The sequence below is a fragment of the Triticum urartu genome, chromosome 2 (genome assembly GCF_003073215.2).
Source record: "Triticum urartu cultivar G1812 chromosome 2, Tu2.1, whole genome shotgun sequence".
NCBI classification, from domain to species: domain Eukaryota; kingdom Viridiplantae; phylum Streptophyta; class Magnoliopsida; order Poales; family Poaceae; genus Triticum; species Triticum urartu.
In genome coordinates this window covers 753,639,092-753,656,754 of record NC_053023.1, presented here as the reverse complement: position 1 = coordinate 753,656,754, position 17,663 = coordinate 753,639,092, and the positions used below count along the sequence as shown (strand labels likewise).

The following is a 17,663-nucleotide window of genomic DNA, read 5'->3' as shown; positions in this document are numbered from 1 at the left end:
CGGAACCTACTGTCTCGTTTCTTCCTGGGAAATTGACAGTGACATTGTGATCTATATTACGTGGACTCATGTTACACATTGCTCGGCCCTGAACACCAGCGCCTTTTCGATCTGAAACAGCTTCCCACTCACTCTACATGGTTTGTATTTCTGAAACATGTGCAGGGCATACAGTAGAAACGAGCACAATCGGTGCATACAATTCTCCAGTCCAAGCTCACTTGCCAGCTGCAACTTTACTGAAACTAAACCCGCCTGAACCAACAGAACAAGAACAAGGCCTCTCAACTAAATTTCTCAAACCAGGGGCACCGATATGAAACATTGCCATGATGTATTTAGCAGACTTGCTTTATATTCCAATACATTCATCAGTACCACAAAAAGCGACTAGTATCCCGTATGCCCAACTTCAATTCCCGGTATTGTTAGTTACATGTTGGGATGGGCAGGTACATTGTATGTATCACCAGCTTCCTCGAGGGGCCTGCGGCGTCTGTTGAACAGCCGCTAGCGGGTTCATCTGGACGGAGAATGCAAGCTGGAGGGCATCGAGGAACGCCCGTCGCAGGGACGAAGCGTGTTGGAACACCGCCCTGTCAGCGCAGATTCATATGAAAAACATTCAACTGTATCAGAAAAACCACAGAAGATGCTCTGGATCGTTTGGAAGTCTGTCTGCAGCAGCTAGATGAAACCTTTACCTCTTCAAGCCGGCGCCTTTCCTCCGTAGAACGTAGACTGTCGAGAACAGCAGCGAGAACAGAAGCATTAGCTTACCACTTGGTAGAACAATATGCATTCTGCCAAACTTTACGCGCACCGAATGGAACCACCAAAACATGGGATCAAAGTTATTTGGGACGCGCTGAAGGGAAGGCTCAATGTACTTTGGTAAGCCATTTGTTTTCACATTGGGTGCACGTGTGGTGCTTGTCGGAGCATCCTCATGGGTTGCTGGTGTTGGGCTTTTCTCAGAAGCGGAAAGGTTCCTCTCTGCTGATTGTTTTGCTCCTGTAGCAGTGGATGACTTTTCATTTCCAGCTGCTTGAAGTCCATTAAGTTTTTCTAGCAGCTCCTGTGGAAAAATTAAGAAACAACTTAATGATGCAAACAAATGAAAACTTAGGGAAGAATAAATGCAGAGACAACAGAATTCCATGATCAATATTGTAAGAAAACAATATGAAAATAAGGGAAGTCCTAACTCAGCATGCTATAGTTATCTACAACTAACATACTCCATCACAAAAATTACCTGTCGATCTTGCTCAATCAATTCTGCCTTTTTTACCCATGAGATGGCATTTTCAGGCTCATGAGAGGCAATGCTAAGGAATGTAACTGTATACAATTCCACCACCTCCAAATACTCTTCAGTTGTCATAGTTGATGTAACAATAAGACCATTCGAAGTTATTTCCTGTTCTCCATTCAAAACATAAACTTGATCATCTGTGTATCTCCATTTAGCAAGGAAGTCCTCAAAAATTGGTCGAAGGTCAGGCCCAGAACCTTCTGCCATTAGCATGGTAGCCCTATATGGAAGATACATGTCAATGGTACAGAAAGGAGGAACCGCGAAGTAAAACCAAGAACACATGAGAATTTTATGGACAGCTACCCTGTCAGGAAAACCTTCACCGGTATTGATGCCACTGAACCATACATAGCTTTAAGCTGAACAAACATCTCAGTTGTCCTGGAACAGTTAGCATATGTGTTAAACATATATTAGAATAAAAACTAGGTACCAAAAATTATGCAAATGTTCTACACAATAACAAAGAATGTCTATATCATCACTATTTAAGGACTTCATGATATAGCATATGGCTTTTCATAAGCATCCATATAAAAATAGCTGAATAAAGAACTTTCTATTCCACATATATATCATCTTCATTTGCCTGTTCCTAGGGAAGCTAGCAATTGAGGCACGTGTATGAATGTCCATTCATACGAAACATCTGGTAATAAGTGAGACAGTTTAATTCCCAACGTGCATTTATAAGACACATTTGGTAACAAGTGAGACAGTTTAGTTCCCTTTTTATTAGGACTACTTTTAAGGTGGTTCTGGCAAAACAATGCATCATCATATATAGCTGGCAATGACGGTTTTCCTTTTGCAAATACATTAACCTCATTAAGAATTTTGCTATATTAGCAGTATTAGATTCTGGTTGATCAACATCCTTATCTTGTTACAACACATTTACAGAAACTGGAAATTAATTAGAACAAATAGTAACTTATCTATATCTATACCACTATATAGTGTGCGAATAACTTTGAATAACAACCATTGGATGAAGCCGATCTAACGGTGGAGACGTGGCAAATTCGAGTGTTATTGACCGTTGGATCTTCTCATTACTTCACTGGATTCTTCCACGTGTACTATCTAGAAGATTCTATGGTTGGGCTAAAGCCATATGGACATTTTGCACAAAATTTAAAGCACACTTCTACTTAATTCTAGACTCTTCCATACTCAGACTCTCCTAACTTCTTTTTCTATCGAAACTATCATTCATTTTACTTCGTATTCAAGTCTATGTACCTTCATAAATCATATTTATCTTTACAGATACTGTAGAACATTAGCTTTGAGATAGCCAAAAAAGATACCTAGATAAAACACGCTCAGTATATTTTACGTGATTTTTGTATGTTATACTTCATGCATATGCCTCACAATTTCATTTGCCGGCATAACTAGCCAAAAAGGATACCTAGATAAAACAGGCACAATATATTTTACAGTAACAATATGTCTATCTTTGGTTGTAGTTTGACTATATGAGCTCTCACGTGCTATGCACGTATAACTTACTAGTATGCAACAAAAGGAGAAAAGAAATAGGATTTACCTTCTGAGCTCTTTAAGTGCTTGAACGAGTACAATGCCAACTAATTCGAGCATCTCCAAAAGTTCATCATCATCCCATACTCTTTCTCTATTGGCCGCTCGAATTTGATCAGACACAGACAATGCAGTCAAAACCGCTTGGTCGAACGATCCGCTGACCAGATAGCTGAACCATGATAATTGCAACAAAGTGAACAAGTTCCAATCTTTTTATCTCCCCCTTTGGAACCTTGTATGCTAAAACTTAAACTAAAATATGAATACACCATGGTCACCTACGCATCATCGGCAATTACAAGAAAGGAAGTGCCAATTTCTACCTAGCAATTAGCATGGAAAGCATGTCCATTGACTGGTCTGAGTAAATCTTGTTACACTTCCAAAGTGAAGGAAATTGCATATCATACTTTGCTGCTAGTAATGCTGTAGAAAGACAATTATAGTTCATTCATCCAATTACATGGTGGTGAGAGGGTAGGATGAACACGTATGCTAACAAGAACGACCACGAAGCACATGAATGAATATGAAACGAAGTGAGAGCAGAGCAGCGGGGCAGAGGGAGGAGGGGGAATCTTACCACTCGGCGTCGTCTATTTGCTTCCAGAGATCCGTTCCCTCGGCCGCTGAGGTCCCCATGGTTCCCGGTCCCTGCCTCCACCTCACGAGTAAGTTCCTAGCTCTTCCTTTCCACCCGCCGGAGACCGCAGGTCAGGGAGGGGACGCGCCGTGCTGCGGCGGAGAGAGGGAGAGATGGTCAGGGACGGATTCGGCGGGGAGAGACGGAAATTTGTTGGGATTGCGAACGGAGTGGATAGCTGATGCGGGGGGGCGTTTCTATACTCACCGGAAGAAAGGTTCCAGCACCTCGAGAGGGAGAAGGAGAGGAAGAATCGCTTGCGTCAGCGAGCTCCAGCGGCGGACGGGGCGGAGTGGAGCCGCGCCGTCGAAGTCGTCGGCGAGCTGCGACGGGGACGGCAGGCTCCGGTGGCGTCGTGCCCGGGCCGGCCTCCTGGGTAGAGTTGGAGTCGTGATGTCGACGGGCGGGCGGCCCAATCGGGCCGAGCCGTGGAGTGTTGTCGTTCGATGGGCCTCCGTGTACATTGTTGGATCAGTTTACAGCCCATGTAACGGGTACCACCTAGACTACTGTTAGCATGTGATTCTCAACAACAACAAAAAAGAATTCTCAAAAAAAAGACTGTTAGCATGTTATAAACTAATAAAAGAAAACTAGATGCTAGCATTTAGAGTTTCAGATTTACCTCAAAAAAAAGTTTCAAATTGTACATTGAGAGCAAGTTTAACTGCCTCTTTCCGAATAGTTCTTTTGGGCGGCTTAAAAAATAAGCTACCTCTACCCAGCTTAAAAAATAAGCCGCTTCATAAATTTGTTGAAACTTCTAAATTAGTTATCCCATAACTAGTTCAGCAAACCCAATAAATGAGGGAGGTGGCTTATGAAAAAAGTTAGGGAGAAAGCAGCTTATTTGTTAAGCCGCCAAAAGAACTAGCTCATGGACGGGTGGATCGAGTTGATCCTATCAATGGATGGGAAGGAAGTTCTTATAAAGTCAGTGACGCAAGCACTGCTACCTCGAGGACCGTGTGAGCATATTGATAGATTATTGAGGCAATTTTGGTAGGGTGCAAAAGTAGGAAAAAGGAAGACAGTGTGGGTATCATTGGATGATATGACGCAACCAAAGTATATGAGAGGATGGGTTTCAGAAAGATTGACCTTTTCAATTTGGCCACGTTAGCTAAACAAGTGTGGAGACTAATCTGTGACCCTTTATACTTTAGTGCTCTAATTTTGAAGGCGGTGTACTATCATATAGATGACTTTTTAACTACTTAGCTAGGGGTAAAGCTATCCAAAATTTGACGGATTCTGGAGGGCAGAGAATTTTTGAAACAGGGTCTGCTTAGAAGGATCGGTGATGGACAATCTATGCACATATGGACAGATAACTGGATCCCAAGAGAGGCCATGATGAAACATGTTGTGCAACTAAAGTCCGCAATAGTTATGGTGGCCGGTCTAATTGATCATGCCAACCAAGTATGGAAGAAACAAGAGCTTAGTGAGCATATGTTAGTGCTGGATGTGGAGAGTGTACGACATATCCTTTGGCCACAACAGTTCGTGTGGACTATTTAGGTGGCGGGTCTTGTCACAAGTTTTGAGAAGAGCCTCATCACTCCAATCAGATGTGCCGGCATCGACTTTGACTGCGTTCTTCTGAGTTTCTAGCCATGTGTTCTGCTTTCCTCCTGAGATACCTTAGACTCCCTCTGTCGATTCACTTCCTCGAGAAAATTGACCTTCAGTACATTGTTGACAAGGTTGTGGGGAAGCTTGTGGCTTGCAGGGGCATTTTGTCACCGTTGTTGGCAGGACGTTGCTAGTCAAATCGATGCTCACCTCCCAATGTACATATCTCATCATGGTTTTTGTCCACCCCCCCCCCCACCTAGCCACCCATCCGGAGCCCACCCTGAATACCTTCAAGAAGATTAGCGGGCATTCCTTTGGTCCGACTCTAATAAGGTCTCTGGCGCATAGTGCAAAGTTAGTTGGAATTTGGTTTATAGGCCTAAGAGGTTGGGTGGCTTGGGCCGCAAATATGTTTGAGCTTGAGATGGCCTTGGTTCACGTGGAAGGAGCCGAGCCGTGCTTGGGTAGGCCTTGGTAATCCATGTAACAGTTGAAAGGATCGATATGGTTGACTAGAGGAGGGTGAATAGGCAACTACCAATTTTTAGCTTTTCTTTACCAAATTAAACTTTGCATCAAAGTAGGTTGTCTAGATGTGCAACTAGGTGAGCAACCTATATGATGCAATAACAACAAGCATACAAGCAAGCAAGGGTAGAAACAATAAAGAGCTTGCACAAGTAAAGGTAGGAGATAACCAAGAGTGGATCCGGTGGAGACGAGGATGTGTTACCGAAGTTCCTTCCTTTGAGGGGAAGTATGTCTCCGTTGGAGCGGTGTGGAGGCACAATGCTCCCCAAGAAGCCACTAGGGCCACCGTATTCTCCTCACGCCCTCACACAATGCGAGATGCCGTGATTCCACTATTGGTGCCCTTGAAGGCGGCGACCGAACCTTTACAAACAAGGTTGGGGCAATCTCCACAACTTAATCGGAGGCTCCCAACAAGACCACGAAGCTTCACCTCAATGGAATATGGCTCCGAGGTGACCTCAACCGTCTAGGGTGTTCAAACACCCAAGAGTAACAAGATCCGCTAGGAATGAGTGGGGGAATCGAAAATCCCTTGGTGGAAGTGCAGATCGGGGCCTTCTCAACCACTTTCGAGCAAATCAACAAATTTGATTGGCTAGAGAGATAGATCGGGCGGAAATGAAGCTTGGAGTATTTAATGGAGCTTGAGCAATAAATGGAGCTTGGAGGAGGAAGAGGTAGGTGAGAAGGAGGAAGGGGACTCCCTTTTATAGTGGGAGCAACAATCCCGTTGCCCCCCACCAACCAGCCCCGCACAGGGCGGTACTACCGCTGAGAGGGGGTGGTACTACCGCCAGGCGACGGTACTGCCGCGCCAACCAGCGGTACTGCCGCGCTGAGGAGACTTAGTAGGGAACGGACCCAAATGCGGTACTACCGCGGTGGTAGGGCGGTACTACCGCTCTTGGAACGGTACTACCGCCACTACAACCGTAACTAGTGCCGCAAAACCCGACACGAGAAAAAGACCTCTCGAATCAAGGCGGTAGGAGCCAAACTACCCAGCGGTACTACGGCAGTGGAGTCAAGGGCGGTAGTACCGCTGTGGAGCGATACTGCCGCTTGTGACCCTTCGGCCGTAGTACCGCAAGCAGTGCGGTACTACCGCTGGGGCGCGCGCGAGAGAGAAGGGATCTCTCAAATAAGCTGAGGACCAGCGGAGGTGCCAGGCCCCCAGCGGTACTACTGTTGTGGAGCCACGGCGGTACTACCGCTGCGAAGCGGTACTGCCGCTTGTGGCTTCTCAGCGGTACTACCGCTGGGTGCGCGGTACTGCCGCTTAGACCTAGACAGAACAAGGAAGAGAGGAGAGATCTCTTCAATGGACAGGAAAAGCTCGGAGGGTGAGAAGCTGATGTGTACGTGATGATTCCACCCAAGCAAAACCCCAGCGGACCCCCTCTTGATAGTACGGTGCCCTCTACGCAACTAGTCCACCTAGAAAGAAACGAAAGAGCTACACCGTCTTGAAATACACTCCGAGGGGAAGAAAGCGTCTCGTGCCAGGGGAGAATCTGAGAATAATTCAACGCATAAGATTAGTCCGCAAACATGTTGTCATCAATCACCAAAACTACCTTGAGAGAGATATGTCGTAACAATCTCCCCTTTTTGGTGGATTGATGACAACAAGGGATTTGCGCAAGGAAAAGAATTAAAACGAATAAAACTAAGAACTACAAAATATAGACGGGCTCCCCCAAAATGTGTGCACCAAGATAAGGCACGACACACACATTCGGATCAACACTCCCCCTATATTTTATAGTCCAACAACACTAAGCACAAGATATATGAGAGAAGAGAATAAACAGGACAAGCATGCATCTCAATATAAACTACAGTACTCTGAAGAGACATAAGTAATAAGGTAGCGATAGGGAGCATATGTCTTACACCATATGACTAGGACTTAGGTCTCACACCAAACCAAACCAAAGAAGGAACACACAAGAAAACACAAGACGACTCAAAGCTCGACACAAGAAGCAAATCCCTACACTCTCTCCCCCTTTGGCAGCGAGACACCAAAAAGGGCATAGAGTGACACTACGACTCCAGGTGATGGGAGGGGAAGGTCTCGAACATCACATCTCTGCATCTTCATCGTGGGTCAAAAACTGCTCGGCATCGGAGTCGGTCCAGTGGCAATTCTGATGAATCCAGTCCTCCTCTTCAGTGATCTGACCCTCAGACCCACTGACAACTGTTGCTCCCATCTGACGCATGAGCTCCTTGTGGCGCGTCCTGGCATGCTTCTCCGCCACATGAGTCATGTACTGACCATGAGACTCCATGCAGAAAAGCTTCTTCATCTTGCGCTTAAGCTTCTGTGCCCACGACGGTTCTGCACTAGAGGGGCCAAAGTTCTCCTCATGATCATCAGTAGCAGCCTCACCCTCGGTCCCTATGGCAGCAGCAGCAGCAGCATCAGCAGACGGACCCCCTGTGGCAGCAGTAGCAGATGGACCCCCTGTGTGAGGCGCTATCCAGTTGTCCTTCTTCCTCAGACGCCTGATCTCATGAGACACCAAGTCTCCAGTCTCTAGCAGCACTCTGGGATAAGTCTGTGCCCAAGCCCTCTCAATGATCCTCATGATGAATGGACCATAGATAGGACACTTGCGCTCAGACACGACAGATAGAAGTTCAGACCACATGACATGAGAGATATCCAGGCTCTATCCAGTGCTTGCTTCCTTCTCATGCTGACAGAAAAGGAGCATGTCCACGAGGTAAGAGTGGACCATATCCAGATTCCCGATCCGAGGGAAGAGAGTCTCACGGAATATGCGATGAAGAATGTCCAGATACGGAGACAGCTCATAGGTCTTCTTCTGAGTGACTGGGTGAACCTTCACAGTGCAGTAGGGCTAAAGGGCTTGCTTGTGGGTGGATGTAGCATTGCAGTGAGGACAGAAACCGACAGGAGTCTCAAGCCCGGTATCCACCACATCAAGTAACTTCATGAAAGCCTTCCACTTGACAGAAAGCAGCTTGCCATTGGTCATCCATGGCAGAGTCCTGTCGACATCCGTCCCAAGGTGGACGGTGGCACAGAATTGAGCCACCAAATCCGCATCGAAATCCTTATTGAATTGCATGATCCTGAGAATGTTCAGCTGAGTGCACATCTGAAGAGCTTCGCCAAAGTACTCCAGATCCTTCTCCATAGCATCAGTGTCAATGGAGTGAACATCAACAAAAAGATTCTTCTTAGCCTTGATCACATCAAAGTAGATGGCAAACTGAAAACGGTTCCAGAACGGGCGGTTGACCAAAGTGGGTTCTTGGTCCACCGCATAGGGGTTGCGGCGACGCTTCTCCCAAAACTCCTTGTTGGTCATCTCAATCACAGTCTTCCCTTTTGGCTTGTTGGTGGCTCGCTTTGATTGCTGAGGAGGTGGAGGAACACTTGCAGAAGCACTTGCTGGAGGCGGTTGGGTGCTCGAGGAACCACCGGCAGGCTCTGAGGTGCGGTAGCGTTTTGATGTGGCACGCCCGGGGTTGATACGGCGACCTTGCTGCTCGGAACGGTCATCACCTGGAGCCAAACACAAGAACAACGCGAAACAACCAAAAAGAATGAGCATAAGCCAACAAACACAACAAAAAGATCAAGGTAAGGCAGGAGAATGATGGAAATTGGCATGCAGCGGTAGTACCGTGACCTGCCCGTGGTAGTACCGCCCCAAAGGGAGCGGTAGTACCGCTCTAGGTCAAGTGGTAGTACCGCTCCAAAGGGAGCGGTAGTATGGCTTGAGGCGGATAAACAGCAGTTTCATAGCACGAGGCGATGAAACAGTGGTTTCCTACTACCGTGGTCAGATCCGGCACTACCGGCCTACCAAATTCAAAAATAATCCTACCAAACTCTAATCTAGAAAGTCTAGTTGCCTTCTCCAACCAACTCATGCCTAGATTTCGTCAAAAATCTAGAGATGCAACCACCATTGCCCCTAAGAAACAAGAACTAAAAGGAGACAAAACGAAAGAAGGAACGGGGGCAATACCGGCATCCATGGCAAGAGGACGAGGTGGGGATCGACTCCACCAAAGGAAATGGAGAGGGACGCCCCGGGGACGGAGATCCGCCGGAGCCCTCCCGTGGCAAGAGGAGGCTGGAGAGAGGAAGAGACAAGAGGGGCGAAGTGAATGGGTATGGGGGAGAAGAAACCTCCCCCTGCCTCGACTTAACCCTCAGGTCCCGTCCCTCAGCGGTAGTACCGCGCACCACTAGAGGTAGTACCGCCCAGCACGCCACGGCAACTAAACAGACACTGCTTTAGCTCGACAAAACGACAAACCGGCAAGAGAGAAACAACAAAGCACAACAGCAAACGACCAAGACACACCTCTTCAAAAGAGGGCGGTGGCCGAGGCCACCTATGTTTGAGTCAAAAGGTATGGCACTGCGAAGATTTTAACCTTGGGCCCATGACCAAAACTCGTCTTTGAAGCACAAGTGCCATCAACAATGGCTAAGGTGAAAGACTTGATCAATTTATGCATAATGGGGGGAGGGAGAGTTCATTGAGAGAACAACACTCCCCCTATGTCCATGCCTACACCTAAACTAGACAACAAGTTGAGCGTGATAGGGTGTGCGCGAGTTCAAGCTGTTGGGTTTCGTAGTAATTTCAAAAAAATTCCTACGCACACGCAAGATCATGGTGATGCATAGCAACGAGAGGGGGAGAGTGTGATCTACGTACCCTTGTAGATCGACAACGGAAGCATTAACTTGGTTGATGTAGTCGTACGTCTTCACGGCCCGACCGATCAAGCACTGAAACTACGGCACCTCCGAGTTCTAGCACACGTTCAACTCGATGACGATCCCCGGACTCCGATCCAGCAAAGTGTCGGGGAAGAGTTCCGTCAGCACGACGGCGTGGTGACGATCTTGATGTACTACTGTCGCAGGGCTTCGCCTAAGCACCGTTACAATATTATCGAGGACTATGGTGGAAGGGGGCACCGCACACGGCTAAGAATATGATCACGTGGATCAACTTGTGTCTCTAGGGGTGCCCCTGCCTCCGTATATAAAGGTTCAAGTGAGGGGGGGCCGGCCGGCCATCATAGGGCACGCCAGGAGGAGTCCTACTCCCTCCGAGAGTAGGACTCTCCCCCTTTCCTAGTTGGAATAGGATTCGCGGAGGGGGGGAAGAGGAGAGAGAGGAGGAAGGGGGCCGGCCCCCTCTCCTTGTCCTATTCGGACCAAGGGGGGGAGGGGCGCGCGGCCCATCTCTGGCCACCTCTCCTCTCTTCCACTAAGGCCCACTAAGGCCCATATACCTCCCGGGGGGTTCCGGTAACCTCCCGGTACTCCGGTAAAATCCCGATTTCACCCGGAACACTTCCGATATCCAAACATAGGCTTCCAATATATCAATCTTTATGTCTCGACCATTTCGAGACTCCTCGTCATGTCCGTGACCACATCCGGGACTCCGAACAACCTTTGGTACATCAAAACGCATAAACTCATAATATAACTGTCATCGAAACCTTAAGCGTGCGGACCCTACGGGTTCGAGAACAATGTAGACATGACCGAGACACGTCTCCGGTCAATAACCAATAGCGGAACCTGGATGCTCATATTGGCTCCTACATATTCTACGAAGATCTTTTATCGGTCAGACCGCATAACAACATACGTTGTTCCCTTTGTCATCGGTATGTTACTTGCCCGAGATTCGATCGTCGGTATCCTATACCTAGTTCAATCTCGTTACCGGCAAGTCTCTTTACTCGTTCTGTAATACATCATCCTGCAACTAACTCATTAGTTGCAATGCTTGCAAGGGATTAAGTGATGTGCATTACCGAGAGGGCCCAGAGATACCTCTCCGACAATCGGAGTGACAAATCCTAATCTCGAAATACGCCAACCCAACATGTACCTTTGGAGACACCTGTAGAGCTCCTTTATAATCACCCAGTTACGTTGTGACGTTTGGTAGCACACAAAGATGTTCCTCCGGTAAACGGGAGTTGCATAATCTCATAGTTATAGGAACATGTATAAGTCATGAAGAAAGCAATAGCAACATACTAAACGATCAGGTGCTAAGCTAATGGAATGGGTCATGTCAATCAGATCATTCTACTAATGATGTGACCTCGTTAATCAAATAACAACTCCTTGTTCATGGTTAGGAAACATAACCATCTTTGATTAACGAGCTAGTCAAGTAGAGGCATACTAGTGACACTCTGTTGGTCTATGTATTCACACATGTATTATGTTTCCAGTTAATACAATTCTAGCATGAATAATAAACATTTATCATGATATAAGGAAATAAATAATAACTTTATTATTGCCTCTAGGGCATATTTCCTTCAGTCTCCCACTTGCACTAGAGTCAATAATCTAGATTACACAGTAAAGATTCTAACACCCATGGAGCCTTGGTGCTGATCATGTTTTGCTCGTGGAAGAGGCTTAGTCAACGGGTCTGCAACATTCAGATCCGTATGTATCTTGCAAATCTCTATGTCTCCCACCTGGACTAAATCCCGGATGGAGTTGAAGCGTCTCTTGATGTGTTTGGTCCTCTTGTGAAATCTGGATTCCTTTGCCAAGGCAATTGCACCAGTATTGTCACAGAAGATTTTCATTGGACCCGATGCACTAGGTATGACACCTAGATCGGATATGAACTCCTTCATCCAGACTCCTTCGTTTGCTGCTTCCGAAGCAGCTATGTACTCCGCTTCACATGTAGATCCCGCTATGACGCTTTGTTTAGAACTGCACCAACTGACAGCTCCACCGTTTAAAGTAAACACGTATCCGGTTTGCGATTTAGAATCGTCCGGATCAGTGTCAAAGCTTGCATCAACGTAACCTCTTACGGTGAGCTCTTTGTCACCTCCATATACGAGAAACATATCCTTAGTCCTTTTCAGGTATTTCAGGATGTTCTTGACCGCTGTCCAGTGATCCATTCCAGGATTACTTTGGTACCTCCCTGCTAAACTTATAGCAAGGCACACATCAGGTCTGGTACACAGCATTGCATACATGATAGAGCCTATGGCTGAAGCATAGGGAACATCTTTCATTTTCTCTCTATCTTCTGCAGTGGTCGGGCATTGAGTCTTACTCAATTTCATACCTTGTAACACAGGCAAGAACCCTTTCTTTGCTTGATCCATTTTGAACTTCTTCAAAATTTTGTCAAGGTATGTGCTCTGTGAAAGTCCAATTAAGCGTCTTGATCTATCTCTATAGATCTTTATGCCTAATATGTAAGCAGCTTCCCCGAGGTCTTTCATCGAAAAACTTTTATTCAAGTATCCCTTTATGCTATCCAGAAATTCTATATCATTTCCAATTAGCAATATGTCATCCACATATAATATCAGAAATGCTATAGAGCTCCCACTCACTTTCTTGTAAATACAGGCTTCTCCAAAAGTCTGTATAAAGCCAAATGCTTTGATCACACTATCAAAGCGTTTATTCCAACTCCGAGATGCTTGCACCAGTCCATAAATGGATCGCTGGAGTTTGCATACTTTGTTAGCTCCTTTTGGATCGACAAAACCTTCTGGTTGTACCATATACAACTCTTCTTCCAGAAATCCATTCAGGAATGCAGTTTTGACATCCATTTGCCATATTTCATAATCACAAAATGCGGCAATTGCTAACATAATTCTGACGGACTTAAGCATCGCTACGGGTGAGAAGGTCTCATCGTAGTCAACCCCTTGAACTTGTCAAAAACCTTTTGCGACAAGTCGAGCTTTATAGACAGTAACATTACCGTCAGCGTCAGTCTTTTTCTTGAAGATCCATTTATTCTCAATTGCTTGCCGATCATCGGGCAAGTCAACCAAAGTCCATACTTTGTTCTCATACATGGATCCCATCTCAGATTTCATGGCCTCAAGCCACTTTGCGGAATCTGGGCTCACCATCGCTTCTTCATAGTTCGTAGGTTCATCATGATCTAGCATCATGACTTCCAGAACTGGATTACCGTACCACTCTGGTGCGGATCTCACTCTGGTTGATCTACGTGGTTCAGTAGTATCTTGTTCTGAAGCTTCATGATCATCATCATTAGCTTCCTCACTGATTGGCATAGGTGTCGCAGAAACAGTTTTCTGTGATGTACTATTTTCCAATAAGGGAGCAGGTACAGTTACCTCGTCAAGTTCTACTTTCCTCCCACTCACTTCTTTCGAGAGAAACTCCTTCTCTAGAAATGATCCATTCTTAGCAACGAATGTCTTGCCTTCGGATCTGTGATAGAAGGTATACCCAACAGTTTCCTTTGGGTATCCTATGAAGACACATTTCTCCGCTTTGGGTTCGAGCTTATCAGGTTGAAGCTTTTTCACATAAGCATCGCAGCCCCAAACTTTAAGAAACGACAACTTTGGTTTCTTGCCAAACCATAGTTCATAAGGCGTCGTCTCAACGGATTTTTATGGTGCCCTATTTAACGTGAATGCGGCCGTCTCTAAAGCATAACCCCAAAACGATAGCGGTAAATCAGTAAGAGACATCATAGATCGCACCATATCTAGTAAAGTACGATTACGACGTTCGGACACACCATTACGCTGTGGTGTTCCGGGTGGCGTGAGTTGCGAAACTATTCCACAATTTTTCAAATGTATACCAAACTCGTAACTCAAATATTCTCCTCCACGATCAGATCGTAGAAACTTTATTTTCTTGTTACGATGATTTTCAACTTCACTCTGAAATTCCTTGAACTTTTCAAATGTTTCAGACTTATGTTTCATTAAGTAGATATACCCATATCTGCTTAAATCATCTGTGAAGGTGAGAAAATAACGATATCCGCCACGAGCCTCAATATTCATCGGACCACATACATCGGTATGTATGATTTCCAACAAATCTGTTGCTCTCTCCATAGTACCGGAGAACGGTGTTTTAGTCATCTTGCCTATGAGGCACGGTTCGCAAGTACCAAGTGATTCATAATCAAGTGGTTCCAAAAGCCCATCAGTATGGAGTTTCTTCATGTGCTTTACACCGATATGACTTAAACGGCAGTGCCACAAATAAGTTGCACTATCATTATCAACTCTGCATCTTTTGGCTTCTACATTATGAATATGTGTATCACTACTATGAGATTCAACAAGAATAGACCACTCTTTAAAGGTGCATGACCATAAAAGATATTACTCATATAAATAGAACAACCATTATTCTCTGATTTAAATGAATAACCGTCTCGCATTAAACAAGATCCAGATATAATGTTCATGCTCAACGCTAGCACCAAATAACAATTATTTAGGTCTAATATTAATCCCGAAGGTAGATGTAGAGGTAGTGTGCCGACCGCGATCACATCGACTTTGGAACCGTTTCCCACGCGCATCGTCACCTCGTCCTTTGCTAGTGTCCGCTTATTCCGTAGTCCCTGTTTCGAGTTGCAAATATTAGCAACAGAACCAATATCAAATACCCAGGTGCTACTGCGAGCTCTAGTAAGGTACACATCAATAACATGTATATCACATATACCTTTGCTCACTTTGCCATCCTTCTTATCCGCCAAATACTTGGGGCAGTTCCGCTTCCAGTGACCAGTCTGCTTGCAGTAGAAGCACTCAGTTTCAGGCTTAGGTCCAGACTTGGGTTTCTTCTCCTGAGCAGCAACTTGCTTGCTGTTCTTCTTGAAGTTTCCCTTCTTCTTCCCTTTATCCTTTTTCTTGAAACTAGTGGTCTTGCTAACCATCAACACTTGATGCTCCTTTTTGATTTCTACCTCCGCAGCTTTCAGCATTGCGAAGAGCTCGGGAATAGTCTTGTTCATCCCTTGCATATTATAGTTCATCACAAAGCTCTTGTAGCTTGGTGGTAGTGATTGGAGAATTCTGTCAATGACGCAATCATCTGGAAGATTAACTCCCATCTGAATCAAGTGATTATTATACCCAGACATTTTGAGTATATGCTCACTGACAGAACTGTTCTCCTCCATCTTACAGCTATAGAACTTATTGGAGACTTCATATCTCTCAATTCGGGCATTTGCTTGAAATATTAACTTCAACTCCTGGAACATCTCATATGCTCCATGACGTTCAAAACGTCGTTGAAGTCCCGATTCTAAGCCGTAAAGCATGGCACACTGAACTATCGAGTAGTCATCAGCTTTGCTCTGCCAGACGTTCATAACATCTGGCGTTGCTCCAGCAGCAGGCCTGTCACCCAGCGGTGCTTCCAGGACGTAATTCTTCTGTGCAGCAATGAGGATAATCCTCAGGTTACGGACCCAGTCCGTGTAATTGCTACCATCATCTTTCAACTTTGCTTTCTCAAGGAACGCATTAAAATTCAACGGAACAATAGCACGAGCCATCTATCTATAAGCAACATAAACAAGCAAGATACTATCAGGTACTAAGTTCATGATAAGTTTAAGTTCAGTTAATCAAATTACTTAGGAACTCCCACTTAGATAGACATCCCTCTAATCCTCTAAGTGATCACGTGATCCAAATCAACTAAACCATAACCGATCATCACGTGAGATGGAGTAGTTTTCAATGGTGAACATCGTTATGTTGATCATATCTACTATATGATTCACGCTCGACCTTTCGGTCTCTGTGTTCCGAGGCCATATCTGCATATGCTAGGCTCGTCAAGTATAACCTGAGTATTCTGCGTGTGCAAAACTGGCTTGCACCCGTTGTAGATGGACGTAGAGCTTATCACACCCGATCATCACGTGGTGTCTGGGCACGACGAACTTTGGCAACGGTGCATACTCAGGGAGAACACTTCTTGATAATTTAGTGAGAGATCATCTTATAATGCTACCGTCAATCAAAGCAAGATAAGATGCATAAAAGGATAAACATCACATGCAATCAATATAAGTGATATGATATGGCCATCATCATCTTATGCTTCTGATCTCCATCTCCGAAGCACCGTCATGATCACCATCGTCACCGGCGCGACACCTTGATCTCCATCGTAGCATCGTTGTCGTCTCGCCAATCTTATGCTTCCACGACTATTACTACCGTTTAGTAATCTAGTAAAGCATTACATCGCGATTGCATTGCATACAATAAAGCGACAACCATATGGCTCCTGCCAGTTGCCGATAACTTAGTTACAAAACATGATCATCTCATACAATAAAATCAGCATCATGCCTTGACCATATCACATCACAACATACCCTGCAAAAACAAGTTAGACGTCCTCTACTTTGTTGTTGCAAGTTTTACGTGGCTGCTACGGGCTTAAGTAAGAACTCATCTCACCTACGCATCAAAACCACAACGATAGTTCGTCAAATAGACTCCGTTTTAACCTTCTCAAGGACCGGGCGTAGTCACACTTGGTTCAACTAAAGTTGGAGAGACAGTCTTCCGCAAGCCATCTATGTGCAAAGCACGTCGAGGGAACCGGTCTCGCGTAAGAGTACGCGTAAGGTTGGTCCGGATCGTCTCAACCAACAATACCGCTGAACCAAAGTATGACATGCTGGTAGGCAGTATGACTTGTATCGCCCACAACTCACTTGTGTTCTACTCGTGCATATAACATCAAACCATAAAACCTAGGCTCGGATGCCACTGTTGGGGAACGCAGTAATTTCAAAAAAATTTCCTGCGCACACGCAAGATCATGGTGATGCACAGCAACGAGAGGGGAGAGTGTTGTCTACGTACCAACGCAGACCGACTGCGGAAGCGATCACACAACGTAGAGGAAGTAGTCGTACGTCTTCTTCCCGATCCGACCGATCCAAGCACCGTTACTCCGGCACCTCCGAGTTCTTAGCACACGTTCAGCTCGATGACGTTCCTCGGGCTCCGATCCAGCAAAGCGTCGAGGAAGAGTTTCGTCAGCACGACGGCGTGATGACGATCTTGATGTACTACCGACGCAGGGCTTCGCCTAAGCACTACAACGGTACGATCGAGGTGGAATTTGGTGGCAGGGGGCACCGCACACGGCTAAGGAACGATCTCAAGGATCAAGTTGTGTGTCTATGG

The 17,663-nt window shown here is 45.7% G+C and overlaps 1 protein-coding gene across 1 annotated transcript; it reads right to left on the bottom strand.

Moving 5' to 3' along the window:
* Positions 1-271: 271 nt before the first annotated feature.
* On the bottom strand, positions 272-3,913 carry LOC125540530 (protein APEM9-like). The gene is made up of 7 exons (XM_048704149.1): positions 3,723-3,913; positions 3,456-3,607; positions 2,877-3,041; positions 1,625-1,702; positions 1,259-1,538; positions 705-1,078; positions 272-596 (listed from the first exon to the last, which is right to left on the bottom strand). Exons 2-7 carry the CDS (start codon positions 3,512-3,514, stop codon positions 467-469), a joined length of 1,086 nt encoding a protein of 361 aa, XP_048560106.1. The 5' UTR covers positions 3,515-3,607; positions 3,723-3,913; the 3' UTR covers positions 272-466.
* Positions 3,914-17,663: the final 13,750 nt, after the last annotated feature.